Raw genomic sequence first — 23,023 nt, 5'->3', positions numbered from 1 at the left:
GGTTGCCTGAAAAGAAGAATATACAGGTATCTTTTCTTCCATTTCCGAGTCTCCTACCATCACTAGCTCCTGTTCCACTGGCCTAGTTTGTGGTGTTTCTTTTAGAATCATAGAATAGTTAGGATTGGAAAGGACCTTAAGATCATCTAGTTCCAAAGCCCTGCCAGGAGCAGGGAGACCTCACACTAAACCATGTCACCCAAGGCTCTATCCAACCTGGCCTTGAACACTGCCAGGGATGAAGCATTCACAACCTCCCTGGGCAACCCATTCCAGTGCCTCACCACCCTTACAGTAAAGAACTTTCTTCCTTACACCCAATCTAAATTTCCCCTGTTCAAGTCTGAACCCATTAGTCCTTGTCCTGTCACTACAGTCCCTAATAAAGAGTCCATCCCCAGCATGCCTATAGACCCCCTTCAGATACTGGAGGGCTGCTATGAAGTCTCCAACACAGTCTTCTCCAGGCTGAACAGCCCCAAATTTCTTAACCTGTCTTCAAGTGGGAGGCGCCTCAACCCCCTGATCATCCTCATGGCCCTCCATGATGCATCTTTGTTTGACAGTTTCCCATATGTTTGAGTGTTTCCCACAATATTAGTTCTAATAAATCTGGTATTAACAATACCATGCTCAGAAAAACCAGGCTCAGTTTGATACTTGTTCCCTTACATATCTTCAATATAGCTTAAATATGATTACATATTTTGAGACAAATGCTACTTACATTATTCTAAACATCTTCTTACACTCTCTGACTAAAACAAGAAATACCACTATGACTTCTCACATTTTCAGTAAGAGAGGAAACTCAGAGGTGTAAGCCAACAAAGTTATTACTCTAGTAGTATAAGCTAGAACCTTATAGGTAGTTTCAGATTAGTTACTGATGACTCACTGTGACAGCTGTGGTCATTACACTCAGCATCAAATAAAAAGGAATAATAGGCATGTCATTCTTCTAGAAGCTCAGTGGTTTGGGGATAAGTGTTCAGAGAATGAATTGCACAAGCTAGTACTGAAATCTAGGGAAAAGTCTTAGGTTAAAAGTCTTGCCTGGCAATATTTGGCTCTGTTTTGTTGCTTGACAGAGCCAAGAACAGTGATAATTAGCATAATTTTGTTCAGGGATAAGAAGGAGTCCTTTTCTGCAAGCAACATCAAGAAGCATGTAACTAGAAGCAAAAAGTGAAAAAGAACATTGGCTCTGCCTGAGTTGTATGGTTGAACCCGGCTTCATCACAGCACAGATTTTGGCTCAGCCTTGTCTATTACTGTTGATTCTGTGGTCAGGTGAATGCTCTAGCTCGAAAGCAACACACCTCAAACTCATTTGGCAGAAACCAGCTGTGATTAGTTTCCCAGCAAAGTTGTGTACTTTTTTGAGTAAATAACACTGCTTTGTTCTGCTAATAGTCTCTGTTAAATTGCTTGCTTTTAAAAATTGGCAACCAAAATGCTGTAAAGCAAAGTAGGATCATTCATTTGAGGTCCTTTCCAATCCTAACTATTCTATGATTCTATGATTCATTTAGGCATGTAGTAGTTTCAGCTACTAGCTGGTGATTGCTGTTGTCTCACAGTCCATATAATTATTTTTATTTCAAATGTTTTAATCTATTTGATAGAAACTTTTTCTGCTATGTACATGCCTCCTCTATATATAAATATGCATCATATACACTTATATTTGCACATTATGTAAGGACTCGTCAGTGTTACAAACAACTGAGCTAGAAGACTGCGTGTGTCAGCCTTCATCTTCAGCCTTCTCAAATCTTTCCAAGTCTGGATTTTCAATTTTAATATTAGCTGGGGGAAAGAAAAAAAAAAAAAAAGAAAGAAAATGAAAATATTAAAAAAATGAAAGCTTGGTCTTGCATCTCACAGATACAGGAAAAGAAAAATCATTGGAGCATTGGCTTGGAGATTACTGATGCAGGCTGGTTGAAGGTTTGAAGAGCAAAATACTTTTTACTTAGAAATTTAGATTATCTCATAGCCCAGAGATGGAACAACTTGAAGACCTATGCACTGTGCTGGTTTTGTCTGGGATAGTTTATTTTCTTCATAATAACCAGTATCAGCTATCCTTTAGATTTCTGCTGAAAACAGTGTAGATGATACAGGTAGGTTTTAGTGATTGCCAAGCAATGCTTACACAGAGTCAAGACCTTTTCTGCTTCTCATACCACCCCACCAGCAAGTAGGCTGGGAGTGCACAAGGAGTTGGGAGGGGACACAGCCAGGACAGCTGGTGTCAACTGACCACAGGGATATTTCATGCATACGGTGTCATGCTCACCATATAAAGCTGGGGGAAGAAGAAAGCAGAGGAGAGTATTAGGAATGATGCCATTTGTCTTTCTGAGTAACTGTTACAATTTATGTAGCCTTGCTTTCCTGGAGAACTGAACACCTGCATGCAAATGCGAAGCAGTGAATTAATTCCTTGTTTTGCTTTGTTTGCATGAGTGGCTTTTGCTTTGCCTGTTCAACTGTCATTACCTCTACCCATTAGTTTTTTCACTTTTATTCTCCCAATTCTCTTCTCCATGCCACTAGGGAAGAGTGAGAGAGCAGCTCTGTGGTGCTTAGCTGCCAGCTGGGGTTAAACCACAACAGGACAAAAGCAAATGAATTGGATGCACAATCATTTTTCATTTTCAGACTCATAGCTCTTGTCTATCTCACAGCAGTGGTCTAAAAATTGGCTTTTCTTATATGTTGGCTTTAAGTTGGAGTTCAACAAATTTATAACACAAAGTATACAACAAAGTTGTCTGTAAGGGAATGGAACTGCTGAGTGGAGGCCTCTACCAGTGCCTACAGCCTATTTTATAAGAAGAATAAATCTCAAAGAAAATAATTTTTTAAAGAATATATCTACAGCATTTTTTGTTATTGTATTTCCTTCAGTAAAGCTATGCAACGTGAAAACATTTCCTGTATTTTTTAACAATGTTTTTATTCCAACATGGTTTGACTTGTGGATTATATTGAAAATAAAACCGAGTCACATTAGAATAAGCTTAATTGTTTAATCAAAAATTTACAACAACCTGGATTCTACAGATCTGTTCTGAACTGGACATCCTAAACAAATAGACATGGAAAACATGTTATGAAAAACACAAACCCTAGAAATATAGTTTAGAGTGTAGATCTGGTTTTCTTTCCTCTTTTTTTTCCATTCCATTGTGCTACATGAAAAGAACAGGCTTCTGTAAATTAGAATAGAACAGAACAGCTCTAGTGGAAAGGGACAGACAGCAATCATCTAGTTCAATCAAAAGTTAAAGCATGTTACTAGTGGCATTGCCTGAATGCCCCTTCAATACTGGCTTGGGGCATCAACAACCTCTCTAAGAAGCCTATTCCAATGTTTGCCTAGCTGCTTGGTAAAGAAATGCTTCCTAACATTACATATAAACCTCCCTTGGTGCAGCTTTGAACTATTCCTACTCATCCTACCTCTGGATACAGGGAGAAGACTTCAGCATCCCCCTCTCCGTTTCTCCTCCTCAGGAAGCTGCAGAGAACACTGAGGTTGCCCTTCAGCTTCCACTTCTCCTATGAGTAGATATTAGGGAATGATCCAACAAAGTGAAGAATCAGGGGATCTACTAGATCTTCTGTACTTTTTCACAGTAGATTTGTTTAGGGCAGTGTCATGGGTTCAGCAGTAGCAATCATTTTTTCTCCTTCTTGGTAGCTGGTGCAGTGCTGCGTTTTGACTTTCGAGCTGAGAACAGTTGCTGATAGCAAGTATGTTTTGAGTTACTGCTCAAATGTTTGGTTTTGTCCAAGGCCTCTTCTGAGATCATGCTCTGCCAGAGAGGAGGGGAAGGCGGGAGGAAGGAGAGATAGGACACCTGGCCTGGGCTAGCTGGGGAGGTAATCCATGCCATAGCACGTCATGCTCGGGGAGGTAACTGGAAGTTGGCCGGAAGGGGGGGAGTTAGCTCTCTTCTGTTGGGCTCGTTTGGTATCGTATTCTCTCTCTGTGTTTATTTCCTCTATCATTGTTTTTATTGGTGGTAGCAGTGGTGATTTGTGTTATACCTTAATTGCTGGATTGGTTTTTATCTCAATCCGTGGGAGTTATATTCCTTCGGTTCTCCTCCCCATCCCTCAGGGAGTGGGGAGGTGGGGGGGGGAAAGGGGTGTGTGGTACTGTGGGAGACTGAGGTGGGGTTTTAAACCACGACAGGGAGTTACAAGGGAAAAGCTATTATATTTACGTTATTTTTTTCCTCTGAAGTTTTAGTTTTCAGTAATTTTGGGGAAATTTTTTTTTACAGTTCTCTCCATTTGATATTAGTAGTTTACATGATATTTTACTGTAAGAAAGGAAATTACCATGTAGTGATATAAATATGTCTCCTGCAGCATGTCCTGCTGTTTTATTTTTGTACCCCTGCAAGGCTAATAAGATGCATGATATATTATCATCATGAAGTGATGGTAACACAAAAGACATAAGTATTTTGTCATTTATTACACCTGAAGTCAAATAATTTCCTTTACTATTAGTATAATCTGTAGTATCTACACTATTAGTATAAAGAGTAAAAAACCCCAAAGGATTTCCAAACCTACACAGCTATGAAATATAACTAGAAATTTAAAAGAAAACCATGTTGTTTTTCCAGAGAAGAAAAATGCATTATAAATTACTAAGATTTCCCCTTCAGTTTTTCACATAATATTAAAATAAAAGGAAACAATACAAATATTTTAAAAGTAATTATACAATGTAAGATACACTCAAAAAAAATCTGTCATTGTCAAAAAAACCCCAACACATTAGTAATGAAATGATGTAAGAGAGTTAAAAAAAATGAAGGATCGAAAAGCCTTAACACCTCAAGACTATGTATAACCAAGCACACTAAGGTTGTAAAAAAATAAACTGTATGTTATTATTGCCTGCAATATCAAGGAGGAATAATTTATTTCATACATAGTATTCAATTCTGGAGAAATGAATTGTTTAAATCAGGCTTGACAAATAAAAATTTCTGCAATTAATTTTTAGGGGAAAAAAACCCCAACCAAACTTCTAAAATCTAACCCCACTTTTAGAATCCTGGTATCTCCTAAGAATTCATATTTCTTATAAAGATTTTTTCTTTTTTTCTTTTTAGATTTTATTCTTCCTCTTTTTAATTATTTTATTTATTTTATTTTCATTTTTTTACTACCTCTACTGAAGAATTAAAAAATTATACCCTGAGTATAGAAAAACCTTGTAAGCTAGTATTTTAAAGAAATAAAAATACAAAACAGTAAGTGAACTTTCATCTACGTGAAAGCAGTTTCAATTATTTCACAAGAGCTGTGATCTTATAAGCACTTCCATAAGTAACGAAATAATGATAGAGGCATTCATGGTAAAGATGAACTGGGAAGGGAAATGTATGTTTTTTTCTGGAGTGAAGAGAAAAACGCTGCAGTATACACCAAAGTATCTATGTACTTGAAATAATTAAAATCCATTTTCTTTACAAAACTGAATAATAAAGCATTTAATGCAAAATTTTTTCTTCCCAAGATTATGATTATTCTTAGCAAGCTGAACTTAACCTTTAATTGAATGTAAAATAAATTGTTTTAAATGCTAGATTTATGACACTTTAAAAAAGTAGAAAATATGTGAAGTATTAATATAAAAATAAAATGTCCCTTTTCATTTTATGCTAAAATGAAATTTAAAGAATCTCATTTATTATAATTAATGTTAGAAAATTACTTTTGTTGAAATAATTTTCACATTAGTGGATATAGTGTTGTCATATAATTATCTGCTGCAAGTTTCTTTATTTCTTATGACAATTATAAAAAATAAAAAGCTACAGCTATGTTGGCTAATATGTTTTTTTAAAACCCAAATGTTTTATTAAAAACCCAAATTGAAACATAAATGTGCTTTTCTGAAGCACTAGGAGGCATCTTTGCTATGCATCTTTATTAATGGCACAGCTTCTTGCTTTGAACTCCAACACTACCAGCAAATAGACTGGCACTTTTACTAGAAAGTTTAAAAATATAATTCTTAAAGCACCTACAAGGATGACTTAAAATTGTCATAACTACAGTGTTAGCTATTTCTTCATGTGTAACAAAAGGATAATTATTCCTTAAATCTACTAAAACATTCAGCAAAATAATCTGTATATTAGTAGCAATAGCACTTTTATATATTACACTAAAAATAAGTTATTGTTCAACAGATCATTTTTTCTAGTATCTATACACACTTTTCCAGATTCTCCTAAAAACTACTGCACTGCATGAAAGTTCAGTGTTAAGAAAGAAAAGATGTTTTACGAATACTGTTGGAGTAGCAGAAGCTTTGGAAACTTTTTTCCCCACCCCCCCACCCTTCACCAGATACTAGATATATTTCTTAATAATAAAGAAATTCTTGGGGGGGGGGGAGGGGAAGAGGGGGGAAAAGGCGGAGGAGGGGTGGAGAAAAGGAGAAGTGAGAGGGGGAAAACAAGCAAGCTTAAAAAGGGTCAGAGCAACTCTGAATTAAACATTGCCAATTTAATTCTAAAATCAACAGGACATGCATGTCGAGTTTAACTTAGTTATTAGACATTTTCTCATTTGTGATGGAAAATATTTATTTAGTAAAATGAATACATTGGGCCATATCAAGCTACTACAGCTTCTTTTTCTTCCATTTCATTTTTTGTTTTCTTTGTTGACAATTCTGTGCTTGGAAAACACCATGAATATAGAGATTATTTGTATGATGAGAATAGTCACAGTGAAGGTTGTCCTTAATCAAACTAAAACTTGGAAGTAACATACCTGAAAGTGGCAATTACCAGCATCTTTCCCTTTGAGAAGCTCACTGATTTATTCCTTTCTATTAATTTTATGAAATTTTTTGCATCTTTGTTGTATAATTAGCAAATTTTTTTAATGTCTCACACTGACTGTGGCAGAGCTGAAAGCACAACCTAAACTCTTCAGCTCCTAGTATCTATTCCCATTCATGCTGTGAAATGAAATCATAAGTTGGAAACAAGGGCGGAAAGAGCTTATTTCTTGCTGATGCAGCATGATGGAGCTGCTTCCCCTGCAAAGACTAGCACTTGGCTACCTGAGCTGCTGATTAAGCACTGATTAATGGTTTGCTTACCATTTGAATGACGGTATCATTTTAGTTACTGTAAGAGTTTTCCAACTCTTTACTTTTAAAAACCTATTATTTCAAAGAGAAGCCTTTAAAGTATTCCTATTTTCATTTTCTCATTTTATTAAAGGAAGGGTCCTTGCAAGACAGTTCTGCTAAGGTGCTAAAAATAGTTGTCACTATTTAGCTATAGTAGTAACTGCACAGATTTAAAAGGCTGTCCAAGTTCAGATCTCAGAGATTAGAAAACACATTAAAACTTTCATAAAAATCTTTCCTGCTAGAAATCTAAGGAAAACAAAAACAAATAGTTCTTTCCTTAAAAATGTTTTAAAAAATAACATTTGTTATTCTTTTGAGGTTGTATCCTAGTGATCAAAAGCTGAAAAGTTACAGACATTGCATATTTTGCCAGATTTTCCATGACACAAAGCACAATGACTCTCGCTAAAGTCAGTGGCATCTTATGTTATGCTAAAAGAGAAGTTGCAGTATTTCAGAAGCAACTATATACATAGCTAAGACTGATGGAATTAAAACAGGTAATCATGTTTTCAATCATAATATTATTTTATAGCAAGAAGTTTTCTAAATATATTTACTAAACCTCTCAATGAACTACTGTTTTTTCTTCTATGCTTTGCAGGTGTCTTGAGACACACACAGAAGTGCCAGCTTGCAGAATTTAGCTATTTTTGCTAAAGTCACATCACTCAGAGTTATGAGAAATACGTACACAAAAAAAAATTCCATCCTTCAGGTGTTAAGAATGAAGCACAGAAATATGGAAAATAAAAATGAAAATGTATGAAGGCAAATAAAAACCATAATGGGTTTGTATATGTTTGTACATTGTTTGGGGGTCAATCTACTGTCTATTTTCCTTATGAGTGCTATCTCTGATTTCTGACATTAATATTATGTATATATGTAAGCAGCTCAAGATTTGTAGGATTCAGACAGGTGTTCTAGAATACAGTTAGTATTTGGCCCAAAGTGTCTGTAATCAAATAAGCATAAAATATAATAGGTTTAGCTATTTCCTGCAATTCCACATCTCTACTGATAGCATTACTTACAATCTAGTCATCTGCAATCCATAAATAATAGCTTGCCTGGTTGAATAGATTTTACTTGCAGTGTTTTTACTGCCTCAGTACAGTGTTAGTTACATGAAAAGCAGTTGCAAAACATAGGACTTTAATACACTAAACTATATTTAGCTGTTTCTAATGGTTGCAATTCCCTTCTTTACAGAGTTGTTCAAGTACTGTGGATGAAATTTAAATCTATCTCCTCTAGATGAATTTCATAAATACTGTACACAAATACTTTATCCCTTATGCAGACTACAGTTCCTGTGGAAAAAATAAGTGACTGTTGTATCATTGTGTTAAGGAAATTTTAGTCCTGTAGGAAAAAACCAAAAATATAAGAATAACACAGATATAGACTGTCTAAATGAGTTTGTGGTTTAATTGTTGTTAATTAATAGTGTCTTTGGGATTGGAATGAAAGAGATTATGCAGACAAGTCTCAAAAAGCCCTCTCAGTGTTCAAGCCATTGGAGATTTTGAGACCAGATTTCAAGGCATAACACAAAGATTCTCTGTTCTTCGGCAATATACCAATGGACACAGCAAAAACTTTTGAAAAGACCCTTTTAATAGAGTTTCTTCATGTTTGATTGTTCTCTCAAGCCTATTTGAAAGCTACATTGTATACATTTTCATGCATATATATGTGGATTTATATAACTGAACAAAGATGGGATTATTTATCAAAGAAGTAGTCAAAGTACGGAGAAATCACAGCATGAAATATTTTTAAGAGACATTTGTGAGAGGAAACAGGGAAACAATATGGTAAAATTTTGGAAAAAATAAAATCTCCTTTCTGCAGGAGAGCAGTATTGTTTGAAAACCATGAGACCAGAAAAAACAATTTGTTTATTCCATTCTATTTTCCACCCTTTCATGGCAGAAAAAAAACCTGAATTTATTTTAAGCTAATAGAATGCAAGCAGTCCTGAGTTCTATTACTATTAAGTACCATTGCTTTCCAGGAGGCCACAGTTAGCTTTTTTTTTTTTTTAATTCTAAATGCATTACAAAACCTCTTTATATTGGGGTGAACTGAACTTGAAAGACTCCCTTCAGTTAAAAACATTTAAAATTAGGTTAATACAAGTACAAGGAAATACAGGAACTAATTCTGCTTTGAAACTTCTGCACTGACTAATCTCCTTCACTACTTTCTGTTCATTAAAACTATTTTAATCTGTTCTTGAAATTCAGTGCAAGGAATACAAGTGCAAGGAAATATAGGAAGTAATTCTGTTTTGAAGCTTATACCCTGACTGGTGTTCTTCACTACTACTCTGTTCATTAGTGAAGACTACTGAGTATTAAAATAATTATTTTAATTCATTGTTGAAATTCAGTCCTAGATGGATTTTCTATTCCCACTTAAACCTAAAGCTGACAGGATGTGTCAGGTTGTGAGAAGACAGAACACACTCTATCTATGACATAAAGCAGGCCAAAACAGTAGCATTTGGCAGCCATTGCCATTCAAAGACTAATGAAATTTGTGTCAGACACTTTTTCCTTAGTTGTTCTTATATATCCTCTTTACTTGCCTGGCAGTCTCAACCAGGATGCTACTGCTTTTGGGGGCATAAGTACCTCTCCAGTAGGTAATATTTTCCAAGTATTAACTCATTTTACACAAACCACTTAACAACCACCTTATAGTAATAACTTTCTATCGACACTGACTTGGGCCTTTTTCCATTCTTTTACTATTTATTTTCACAGTAATAAAAAAAAAATGTCTTGTTAGCACAGTTTTCTTACTTAGGGCCTTCTGAAAAAAGCATCTTCTGAAAGTCAGTTACCTATGGTAGGAAAAACAACAGTGCCAGATAAAGAACTGTGTTATAGCAAATATTTTGCTTTTACAACTTCCTTAAGTTCCTCAGTTAGTATAGCATTTATAAAGAAACTTCAGGACAAGGTCTTTACGTTTCAGAGGAGTTTTTCCACTTAAAATTCCTATCATGAGCACTGGCATGTGGGACTCTACCTGGTAAAAGCTAAAGGCAATTGTTTCCTTTTGAAGAGAAAAGCAAGAGAAAAATATTCACTTATCTGAATCTTTGGGAGCGTCAGGAATTTTTCTGTATTCTCCCATTACTATTTGTGAGATTAGATCTGACTGTGTTTCAAGTTTCCATATCTGTGCTTCTGGCAAGTTAACTATGCCTCTAAGGAATATCCTTTGTTAGGAATGCTGCACTGTGACAGTATAGAGTCTGTCCTCATATTGCCATTTATAAAATCTGTCATATATTCCTCTTTGACTTTCAGACTACTTTCCTTCACTAGGGTCTGTCCATGAGCCAGTGTCTCATGCCATTGCTATTTCCCAAAGATTAATCTGCAGGTATGGCCATTTCCAGTATAGGTGGAAATAAAGGGTGGAAGAAATCAGTTCTACTCATGCACTTTAAATACTGTTGTCAGATTAAGAAAAACAAAACAAAACAAAACAAAGATATTTTTGCACACATTACTTTTTTTTTTTCCCCTATCACCCTTGGTGTCATCCAGGTAGAAAACAATGGACAGAATATTTTATACAAGCTAGAGGTTAAAAAAATTAAATTCTGATATTGTCACGTTTCTTCAGCCCTATGCTAATTACTAAAATCTGAGAGTGCTGTCCAAACCATGCTAAGAGTAGAAACAAAGCCCATGCTATAGCCAGTTCATTGTACTTAAGTATACTAAAAAGTTCAAAACAGGCTCTCAGGAAGGATATGAGTCATATACTCAAGTTCTACACAACTAGTGAGTGAAACCATGCAGGCACTTTGCATACTGTCAAATGGATCACAATTTTTTCAGTGCTCCAGAATAGCTTATATATTTTTTTTTTATATAGAATCATAGAATAGTTAGGGTTGGAAAGGACCTTAAGATCATCCAGTTCTAACCCCCGTGCCATGGGCAGGGACACCTCACACTAAACCGTATCACCCAAGGCTTCATCCAACCTGGCCTTGAACACTGTCAGGGATGGAGCATTTACAACCTCCATGGGCAACCCATTCCAGTACCTCACCACCCTAACAGTAAAGAATTTCTTCCTTATATCCACTCTAAACCTCTTCTGTTGGGCAACCCATTCCAGTACCTCACAACCCTAACAGTAAAGAATTTCTTCCTTATATCCGCTCTAAACCTCTGCTGTTTAAGTTTCAACACGTCACTACAAAATTTCTATCTTCACTACTGCAAACTTTCAGTAAGCATAAAAACTTCTGGCACTGATTTTAAGCAAAAGATTTAATTTTAACTATCTTTGTTTACTTTTTTCCCCCTATAACATTTTAACAAAATAATAAAGCTGCATTAAATACAGTACCTTAATCATGCTGTGCAGTACTGAATCAGACATCCTCAAACAAAATCAAAATACTTGGTTAGTTTACATTTTAAAAATCAGGGTATGCAATAATGTCACTCTTCTTTCACCCTGTTAACGCCACTATGCCCCATAGCCCACTAGAAATCTAGAAAGCAGCTGAAGTTAACTATTTTATTACATTCTCATGTACTTGAACTATGGCTGTATACAAGACATCTAAACCAAACAAATCTCCAGGGCTGTCAAATCCACTGGCATATCACAATAACCCCTGTATTATTATTGAAATACATGGCAGAATATGAAACAAATGGTAGTAAGTAAGTCAGTAGCCAGGTATAATGGCCACTGCTAATGGAATTAAATATTGCAAGTTATTAATAAAATACATACTCAAGTTTAATTCTCAGATATTCTAATAAAGATAACAAAAAGGTTTCTCTTCTCCACTTAGAGAAGATTCTGTTATTAGCTAACACCAGTGGAAGGTGAAATTACATCAGTTCTCTTTGACTTCTCTTTGTAATAAAAGCTTGCAATGTCAAATTCCACTGATAAATGTTATTTTAACATGTCAGAATAATGTAGATGTCTTTGCACGTCATCAAAAAGGTACACAGGTTCTCCTCTTCAAAGATAATGTGAATTAATTGTGAGCAAAATAACCCTGCATTAGAAAATAATCTACAGTGCAGCTGGAACAGTTTAAAGATAGTAAGATAAAAGGACACAAGCACTACATACTTGGTTTCTAGAGATGAATTTCAAAATCTTTTTCCCAAGATTTCCTCCAAGATATTACTGGTCTTTATAGCACTGTTTCAATCTCAGAAAAAGAAAAAAAAACCCTGGATCAAGAAAAAAAACCTGCCATTAAACCATAGGAAAGCTTGCCATTAAACCATAGAGTAAAAAAAAAAAACCCAACAGACCACACAAAACCAAACACTTGGGTGCAAGCTTGTTCTATGGCTTGTTTACGTTTTTACTTCTCATGCTGATGAAATAATGCAGATTGCTTAGTAAAAGAACAAGTGTCCCTGCAGGGCTCTTTAGAGTTGATCTGTGCCTTAGATGATACAGCAGACTACAGGTTAAGACAAGCAAGCTGGGAAAGCTAATGTAGGCACATTTGTTTGGTTGCAAAAGAGCATGCAACCATAAAAATTAACTAACTCCACTAATACTTTTCTTCCTCCATTGTGTTTACATTTTATTTCCCCTATCTAAGTTACCCTCATGTCTTCATTTCAGTTATTTTATATGGTAGGAAGAAGAACAGATTTGAATCATGTATCAAAAAACATTTTTCTTTATTATCATTTAGTGAGGGATCTGTTTCTCATTTCCATAATTCTTAAAAGCAGTATGAGAATGGACAGCTTTTTTAAACATGAATGGATCAATCACTGATGCAAATTTATTTCTAGCAGCATGTTCCAAGTAAACTGTGATATAAGGGTTGAAATTAGTATTATTTAATTCTCTGATGTAACTAAAAACAAAAACAAAAAATACCTTTATAAAAGTCAGATTACTAAAATATATTTTCTCACACAATTAATGTTGACTTGATTTTGCTTTTAGTGGTACACAGAAATTATGTGGGAGCCTAAAATCCTTTTCTCATTGGTGGTGGAGGTTTTGTTGTTATTGTTGTTCCTTGTCCAAGGAAAAATTACTTCCTCTGGAATTTAATTTTTAATTCGTAAAATTTCTATAAAATCTTAATATTCATCTTGTTCCTAGCATATGCCCTGATAAGTTTTTTAGATATTCAACCATAGACATTCACAATGAATAGTATGCTGCAGCTGAGGCAAAAAAAAAAAAAGCCAATATAGATGATAGTATAGTAATATATTTAATTGGCCCTGATCTCTTCATTAAAGAAATTGTTACTTTTCTCTAAAAAGTAATTGTCTTCTATAAAATAGAATTTTCAAAACTCCAGTTGTCACACAACTTGGGCTTTTAATTCCTTTAAATACCATTCCGTGTGTTTTGGCATATTAGCCTGACATTAATACTTGCTAAGATGCATAAGAAATACACACACTTCCTTTCATTCTTTGTTTTTCAGACCTTATTTATTCCTGTTTTCCTGTATAAATTGCTTGTTGTTCTCAGGAAATAAATTAGTAACATGACAAAATACTTCCAGAGACAATAGAGTACATTATGCGTTCAGCAAAAAATATTTTCATTAGAAAATTTGTAACTACTGCTCCCCACCACACTAAGAAGTTTATTTTTTCTTTGTCCAAGACAAGACTAATGGCACACACAATCATAAACCCTTGTTAGGAAAAAGATATTAATAGTTGCATGTAATCTAAAGGAAACTGGACAAATTTATGTATATAAATCCATAATGGTTATTAAATTTACAGTATGTGACTCAAGGAATCTGTGTTACAAACAGCTTATATGTAGGAGAATACTTGAAATACTGAAATACAATCAATTTATCTGCCCTGCTATACTCTTCCCTGAATACCCTGTCTTGGCCATCAGATGATCTTTGGTCTGATGAATACTTTGGGATTCCCATATATGGGATTTAGTAACAGTTCTGTGGAGAGCTGTCACACAGGCATATCATCAGGACCATGAACCTTTTCAGTTTCTGATTAGACTTGAAGAATTAAGTCATATAAGAAACTTGCTGTTCTAATTCTGAATTCACACATCAGCATGTAAAAAAAAATATATTGCTTACAGGAAACTTTTTTTAGTGCTTAGATAAGCTACAGGCTGGAAAATGTAAAGTTGAAGTTTTGGATGTAGAGAGAAATGCAAGATTGAGACTTATAATCTCTTTTATATAGAATCATAGAACAGTTAGGATTGGAAAGGACCTTAAAATCATCTAGTTCGAACCCACCTGCCATAAGCGGGGACACCTCACACTAAACCATGTCACCCAAGGCTCTGTCCAACCTTGCCTTGAACACCGCCAAGGATGGAGCATTCACAACTTCTTTGGGCAACCCATTCCAGTGCCTCACCACCCTAACAGTAAAGAATTTCTTCCTTATATCCAATCTAAATTTCCCCTGTTTGAGTTTGAACCCATTATCCCTTGTCCTATCACTACAGTCCCTAATAAAGAGTCCCTTCCCAGCATCCTTGTAGGCCCGCTTCAGATACTGGAAGGTTGCTATAAGGTCTCCATGCCACATTCTCTTCTTCAGGTTGAACAGCCCCAACTTTCTCAGCCTGTCTTCATATGGGAGGTGCTCCAGTCCCCTGATCATCCTTGTGGCCCTCCTCTGGACTTGTTCCAACAATTCCATGTCCTTTTTATGTTGAGGACACCAGAATTGTACACAAGATGCCAAGTGAGGTCTCACAAGAGCTTATGTTCTATGTCTTGTCACAGTGAACTTTACATTTTACAGAACACTGTAAGGAGTGACTTTGTTAGATGAGAAAATGCAACAACTTATGAAACTAAAGTATATATAAACAATTTGGGGTAACATCTATCTGTTCTGTAACTTGCACTCCACTTTTATACAATGTCTTCATATAGCAAGCATAGTTTACATTTAAATTTTTGTTTATGACATAGATGAGCACTTGCCAGTTTAATGCACTTGAAATTTTAATTCGTTTGCATATTTTTAAAACCAGATATTTGTGAATATTTTGACTCCTTTAAGTTCAACTGCAGCAAATTAGACATGCTTTTACCATTCAGTCCAAGTGCATCATCCTGAAAATACAGACAGGTTTTTGTTTTGGATCGGTAAGTCATGTCTGATATTTTTTTAAGTGGACACAAGTAAACGTTACGGTTTCTTCTCTTTAATCAGGAATGTTTTTGCATGTAGGGAGAACTACTGCAGTTTTTAAAAGATCAAACCCAAAGCATCAAACTTGTACAAGAAACACAAAAGTATTAAGATCTCTTATTCTATATAGGTAGCATATAATAAAATATTGAGGTTTTCATCAATTAATATTAAATAATAAATAGAACAGTAGTTGGGAACCAGCAACAGAGAACAAAATGTATTTACCAGTCACTGAAACAGAGAAATTATACCCCTATAAATGACTTCTTTTGGATCTCCATTTTACTTGAAGATTAGAAGAGACAGAAAGATCTAATGTTGTCCAGGAAACTGAAGAAACTGTCATTAAATACAAACAGACAACTGGCAAAACACAGCATGCTGAAAGAGCTGCTTCTGAACAGAGGAAAAATAAATTTTCATTGACTATCTGCATTAGATTTTTTTCCAGGAAATAGCCTTTCATGGATGCAAAGTTTGCTAGATATTCCATTCACAAACCAGATGTCTCTTCTTCCTTGAGCCTCTAAATTCTGGAATACATTTTGTCCTCCATCTACATTCAGGACTCTGACAGTATCAAAGGGAGTTCCGCAGTCTGCATCAGAGGGAGGCAGCCTGTGCCAGCAGCTGGCACAGAGGACTTGGATGAAAGCCTAACTCCACTAAGTCAATCGCAAAACCCTCATTAACCTAACTGCAATTGGAGTCCAAATTATTACTTTTTGAGGGGTGGGCAATGTTTGGATTAATTACTAGGTGAAAGATCAAGTCACAGCATGACACTAGAAATACCACTTCACTTTTTAATGACGTAGTGTTCCACTTTTCAGTTTAGTGTGTTCTTTCGTATCCACCTCAGTGAATTGATTTTAAGTTCATAGATGAGGCAGGTTATGTAACTGTGACTATTAAGATCTCATAAGTATTTGCAGTAAGAACTGACTCACCAAGATTTGTACATGTGTGCACGCCCACATGCATATATAAACTTGTCTGTGCTTCATTGTTGTTTCATTCTAACAGATAGAACTGTATAAATAATTCTTTACAAATCCAAAGTCTTTATCCATTTTTAAATTATTGATTAAAACCTGATGGAATGCAAACATGGACTTCCTTTTTTAAAAGTAATAAATGAAATTTGGTTTAGTAAATGGCAGTTCACTTTATCTGATATCAATATACTGCTTTTAAGATTGGTCAAGAGTTAATGCTGTATATATTTTCCTTTTGAGAGCAAGATGCTGAAATCATGAATGAAGAAACCAATCTTGTAGTATACCTTAAAAAAAGAACCATGTGCTATTCTTAACTATGAAGCACAAAGGGAACTACAGTAAGTACAAAGGGAAAGCAACAGCAAGAGAAATAACAATACTATCAGAAAATCAGAAAAATGTTGAATAATCTGTTAGCTTTGCTATCAATGTGTAGAAAAAGATTTTCATTACAGAAATATGCCTTCCTTCGTTGATACCAGCAGATCCAAACATACATTCTTTAAGCTGCCAAATCCTGATCAAGATGAAAAAAATTCACAGCAATACTCAGGTACACTTCATGAATAGGTAGTATACAGAAGTTGTAGGTATTTCTCTAGAAGGTCATGGAAAACAAAAAGGTAAGGAAAAAGGAAATAAACAATATACTATTCTGTCAGCTTCAGTAAGAGTTATCTCTGCTCACCGTCAGCCTATATTTGGTCTTTTAATTTGCATTGCGCATTTGAAGTATGATGTAAGCATAGAACAGTAGGTAAGATACACTTACTAGGTAAGATAACCTTAGTGCAAAAACATATAATGCACCTAAAATAATTCCTCATCTTTCTGTAGTATGTTATTAACTTAATAAAGTAAAAATATGTGTAAAAATATATATCAACACTAGGAATTTGCAACACAATCAAAATATACTTCTCTCATTTCTATTGTAAGTATATGTATATAACACTTCAAAATGCAAATAACTCTTAAAGAACAAACACTGTATAGTTTTGAAGCTTAAAGTACTATAGTGCATTTAAGTCAGAAAACCACATATTCCTCTGCTGAAGAAACTCACAGACATATGAGGTAAAGTCATCTAAAGGGACATGGTAAAAGATTAAAAATGAAAAACAAATCAAGGAGGAAAACTGACAATGTTATTCCTAACCAGGTTCATTGCCTTACATAAGGCTACACTAGTATTACAGGGATCCCTGCACAGTGTGTCTTAGGACCTGAGGGGTTTTTCCTCTTATAAAATGCCTTTTTACAGATACTCCATTCTCAAAACAAACTGGTTCAAGACACTGAATACATATACATGTGTTCCAAAACATTATAACTATATGTTGCTAGGTTTACAGAATCCAGAGTTCATTGTGTGCCTAATTATAGGTTAGGATTTGTCAGAAACAATTCTTATGTATAAGTATTATATAATGATTTGTGCAGCACTTTCTGGTATTTGGGGTTCATACATGCAGGGTAACATTTAAGAAAAAGTAGATATAGCAGCACTTAAAGATGAAATAAACCAAAAAAAGGAACTATTAGCATGTAATCACTACATTGAAAACCTTTACTGACTCAATCTCTCAGGTGGACTCCTTCGATCTACATTTTCAGGACACAGTTTAAATAAATAATTATTCACATGCAATTTTGGGACCTGAAATCAAGAAGACAAAACATCTGAAAATAATGGCAATGGAAAAAGTACAGTAATTCTATGAAATAAGTCAATGAATGTCTATTTTGCAATCCTTATAACAAGGGCATTTAAGTCTTGAAGAATATTACCCTGTGTTATTGACACAGCAAAGAGCTAAAGAGAAATGGATTCTGTAAACATGGATTCTTTTCACTTTAACACTTTGATCCAGAGGACAGATTAAAATTCTATTTTACAACTAAAAGTGAGAGAATGCTCTTATAGATAAAATTAACTGCATTTATTAATTATCAAAATTCCTTTCACATTTTCAAGTTATCTCACATAGCATGAAACCCTTCTCTAGATTGACAGTGGAACTTTAGGCACTTACAGTCTAAATCTGAAACTGTCACTGAGAACATAGCATATTATCAGATTATGAACGGAGATAATGTACTTCCCTTGCCTTTTAGTTCTTCATGTGTCAGCCAGAGTGTAATTTATCTACTGATTTCTTTGTGGGACTCAGGTAACTGAATCACAAAAATTATGAGCTCCTTTTCAGGTTTTGCCCCTTACTTCCTCTGTGACTTCAGACATAGCGCTTAATCTTTCTTTACTCCATTTCCCGCTGTAAAAATGAAAGCTGTAAACCATTCCCTTATTTTTCTTCTTTCACAAAAATGACTGTTCTCCAGCCTTACATATCTGTTACTGAAACACGGGCTAACTTAAAATAGCATGCTGCAGACCAAAGACATGTTCGTGCAGACATACGTGAGCCTAGACTTAATGCAAGTATCTTGGGTGTGGCAAACACTCTAATTATAACTGCATGGATAAGTCTCCAGGGAAGAACATGTGAGCCAAAATTTAGAGTGCTGCAGTTTCACTGTCATAGGTATTTTAGCTAAATTAAAAAACAAGCAAACAAACAAACAACCCCTACACCCCAAACCCCAACCCCCCCAAAAAAAAACAACAAACAAACCCTGATTAGGTCATCACATGCATAAATAAATAGTAAATATACAGATATCTGGAAGGAAAGGAAAAAGGAGCATAATGAAATATTTCTAAGAAGGCTGCAAGAAACATGATGTGGCATAAGGCATTATCAAAACCAGAAGGCTATGACTAAAGACCAGGAAACTCCTTTACCATGGTAATGGCTTTACCCTTAATATACAAATATGTATGTAATGAAAATGTTCCTTAGAAAATTTTTGTGCAATTTACATTCAGACAGTGCCATTCTAATAGCAAAATTAGAGAAGGCTGTGCATACGAGCAGAATTTCCTTGTAAGGAAAGCTCTAAGGGCAGGGGATAAATTAACTCAGAAGTTACTTCTGGTTCTGCAGATTTCACTAATTAACAAGATCTTTGCATAATAAATTTTCACAGTCAATCTGCTAACATTTCTTTTTTTCTTCCCTTTTCTTTCTTTTTTCTACTGCATCTGACACCACAGCTAATCATCAGAATAAAACTTCAATCTACATCTGACAATCATGTAGGCTGGTAGATAATGTACAGTATATTCTAAGAAAACCACCCCCCTTATCCTTTTTCTTTTCTTTCCAGCATTTTATTATCTTTGCCTGAGAAAATAGAAAGTCTTACAAACATAAAGCTGAATTTCCTATCTAGTCTGACTGTGAACTCAACCTTCTTACATTTGCCTTAACTATAAAAATTAGTTTTCCTTTGTCATCTTAGCCTGCAAAAAGAAAGTATCAAATGTATCAGAGGGTTTAGTGTATTGTGCTGAAAACTATAATTTCCAAATTTAAAATAAGAGGAAATCCAAAGCAATTAGTTATAATTGCATTGTTTCACACCAACTGAAATTAAATGGTAAATATTTGAAGTAATAACAATTAATAACTAACATAGCTTACGAAGTGCTGTTTCCATGGAAAATCTGCATTAAAAATCTAGTATAAATCCTGATTAAAAACTAATCAAGTTAGACACTGCAGATTACCTAGATTCCAATTAAATGTGACAAATGAACACTTGACAGATTTCAATTCCAATTCTATTTCTGTCAGAATGTTCAATTAATACTGAAGATTATATTATCAGAATTAAAAAATACACTTATGCTTAGAATAGTTAAAATACAAGTGGACTTCAGATTCAGATCACAGAAACCACTCACTCAAATGTCAGATAATACATATATGAAAGAACAGAAGTATATTTCATCCTGTTCAGTCATTATTTATAGGCTAATATTAACAAAAATGTTTGGAGGCAGATGACATGACACTGATGAAATTTTGTTTTTAAAATGTGAAAGCAAAATACAGGAGTCTGTAGAGTATAATTTTCATTACACTGTCACCCACCTTTCAAAGGTCTCCATTTGTGGTTTTATAAAGGAGAAAGAATTCCTGACTACTATATGCAAATCCCACTGTGAAATTATTTCTTTATGGTAAATTTGTTTTCATTCATTTATTCATGGAATAATGTATCTAGCTAGCTCAATGTTTCTATCCTATCTATGTGATACTATTTTTTAAAAAACTCAACCCAACATCTAAAATACTTTAACTTTTAGAATGCAATACCTGTTTTTGCATCACCACAAAATCTGGTTTATTTTTTACACAGTTCAAGCACTCTTCATTTTCAATTACACTTCAGTAAGTGTGATGATTTTCATTGGCTACCAAATATATTAAAAATTATATTCAACTGTGGCTTTACAGTTTTGCCTGTATGGTTCAGGCATGCTCAATGTTAATATACTTTCTGAACTAGAATTTAATGTCCAGTAATCTACTACACTGCTATATGTCCGGGGGAATTAACAAATTGTTTAGTTTCATTATCTTAACCACAAAATCTTACTACGAAACAGACAGTAAAATAATCATCCCAATTTAGTAAGAAAGTCTAGAATTTTTTTTTCTGACATATTTCTTGCAATACGAGTATGGCTTTCTTCCCTATCCTCATACCCAGAAAAAATTAAATGTAGAGATATATTCATATAAACAACCAAGGAGAAAATATAGACACACACACACATACATAGCCTAATATACCTTCTTTTGAGATGGATAATACCATCTTCTTTTTTTGGTCAATTAGTCATCTACTATTGGGATATACATTATAAGCATATATAGACTGCTGTAGCCGCTCTTCAGTCACACATACTAGATATCTTTCCATGGAGAATAATATACTTTTATGGGGTTGACATGCCTATCTGGAAAGCCCAAGAACAATTCTCCAGTGCTGTAATCTCTGAAAAACTAAAACATGCACTTAGCCAAACTAATGCATTGATTCTTTTACAGAAAATATGCTGCCCTTCTTGCTTACCAACCAATTCCAATTGGATTAGCAAAGCCGTAATTTTTTTTGGTTATCAAAAGTCTGTACAATTTGACATACAATAATTTATGCTAATGTTTATGGGCAAATAAAAAGACAAGTCAATGTCTGACTTTATAAAATTTTAGATTAAGGCCAATAAACAGAGAACAGTAAAACATTCAGGTTTATGAAATACATTTCAAATTGAAAAGATTTTTTTTAGTTCTAAATAGTTTCAGATAGAAAGGAAAATTTGAGATTTAAATTACTTTTCCTTTTAATAGCTGCAGAATTGCTATTGAATAAATAAGGATTCAGCATTTTCTCCTTCTACATAAATAGATTCTGAATTTAAAGGAGATGTTCTAAAAGTACTGTACAAAACAAAGTGTGAAGAAAAGCAATATAATGTTCTTTTCTAAACAATGACTTGACAGTGTTATTTTGAAAACAGTCTATATCATATTTTTGGGAAAAGGGGAATTCTCTAGAGTGGGGTTTTTAAATTTTACTTTCTTTTGCTGATGCTATACATATTACATTCTGGGAAGTTTCCTAAGTAGTTTTTGAACCAAAATTGGAAGGAAAATAGAATACATGTCCTTTATGATCTTTCATCTAAAATTAAAAATATAGAATTTAATTCAGCGACCCTCTCCCCAGCCCTCTATTTGTATTTTTTCAATGTTTTAAATGCTTCTGCAGTATACATTTTAAATTATGTAAAGAAAAGAAAGTGTTGGTTTTATTAGTAGTGTTATGTTCCATTATTTTGTGTATCTGCATTTTAACAAACTTTAAAATGAAATAATTACAATTTTAACTATTTATTTATTATTTATTTGGACTGACCTTTCAAAAGTCTACCTAGTATCACTTGCTAGTGAGATTATGTGTGTGAATGTTGTGTTTGCCCCTACCATTTTCCATATGCTCTGCCTCACCAACACTGCCATCCGGCGTAGTCCTTTCGTAGTTGTCCTCTGGGAGTGGAAGGGCACCCAGTCTTGGCCCTGAAGAACTCTTACTGCTTGGTGTTTCTGACTCCTCCAGACCGCTGTCATAGCAACTCTGCAATGACCCCTGATGTGGGTCCTGAGGCTGACTCACAACAGAAAACGTCACTCTACGAAATGGCTGCAAGAGAAAAGATTCTGAATGTCACTGAAAAGTTCCGTCTTTGAACAACTGATTCTCAAAACATGACTTAAGCAAACTAATATTTTAACATTTACCAATTAAACAATTTTTTCTAAATTAAAGCAAAAAGCAAGTACAGTCCTTAGAAAGCCACTGGACGGGGTGTCTGTGGATTTTTACTGTGATACATGGTCCAGAACCTTCACACAGTTTTTCACAGTCTCCATTCAAATGGCTGCATGAGCTGAGCAAGCTGGTTTATAATTGTTTATAAATTCTTTTATAAATTATTTATAAATACAGTTTCTCTTTTACCTAATAATAATAATTCGAATGGAGTTTGTCACAAACTGCATAAAGGTACTTGACAGTGTGTGTGTGTGTGTAATAATGTGTGGGTGGTTATAAATTCTCACCTGTAAACTATACTGTGGGTATTAACATCATGGCAGCACACCCATAAGCCTTTTATAAAATCACTTCTGGTGGTTTTTAAAGCTAGTTGACAT

General features: G+C 34.5%; 1 protein-coding gene across 2 annotated transcripts in view; it reads right to left on the bottom strand.

Annotated features, from left to right (window-relative positions):
* Window positions 1–23,023, bottom strand: part of PCDH7 (protocadherin 7) — a 290,346-nt gene that overhangs the window by 132,061 nt on the left and 135,262 nt on the right. For both annotated transcript variants that reach the window (XM_013128453.3, XM_005146702.3), the window contains one exon: window positions 22,295–22,511. In XM_013128453.3, coding sequence (XP_012983907.1) covers window positions 22,295–22,511 — 217 coding nt within the window. The remainder of the gene's footprint in view (window positions 1–22,294; window positions 22,512–23,023) is intronic.

This window comes from Melopsittacus undulatus, chromosome 7, assembly GCF_012275295.1.
Source record: "Melopsittacus undulatus isolate bMelUnd1 chromosome 7, bMelUnd1.mat.Z, whole genome shotgun sequence".
NCBI classification, from domain to species: Eukaryota; Metazoa; Chordata; class Aves; order Psittaciformes; family Psittaculidae; genus Melopsittacus; species Melopsittacus undulatus.
The sequence above is the reverse complement of the archived record's forward strand: the minus strand, read 5'-3'. Positions and strand labels throughout refer to the sequence as shown.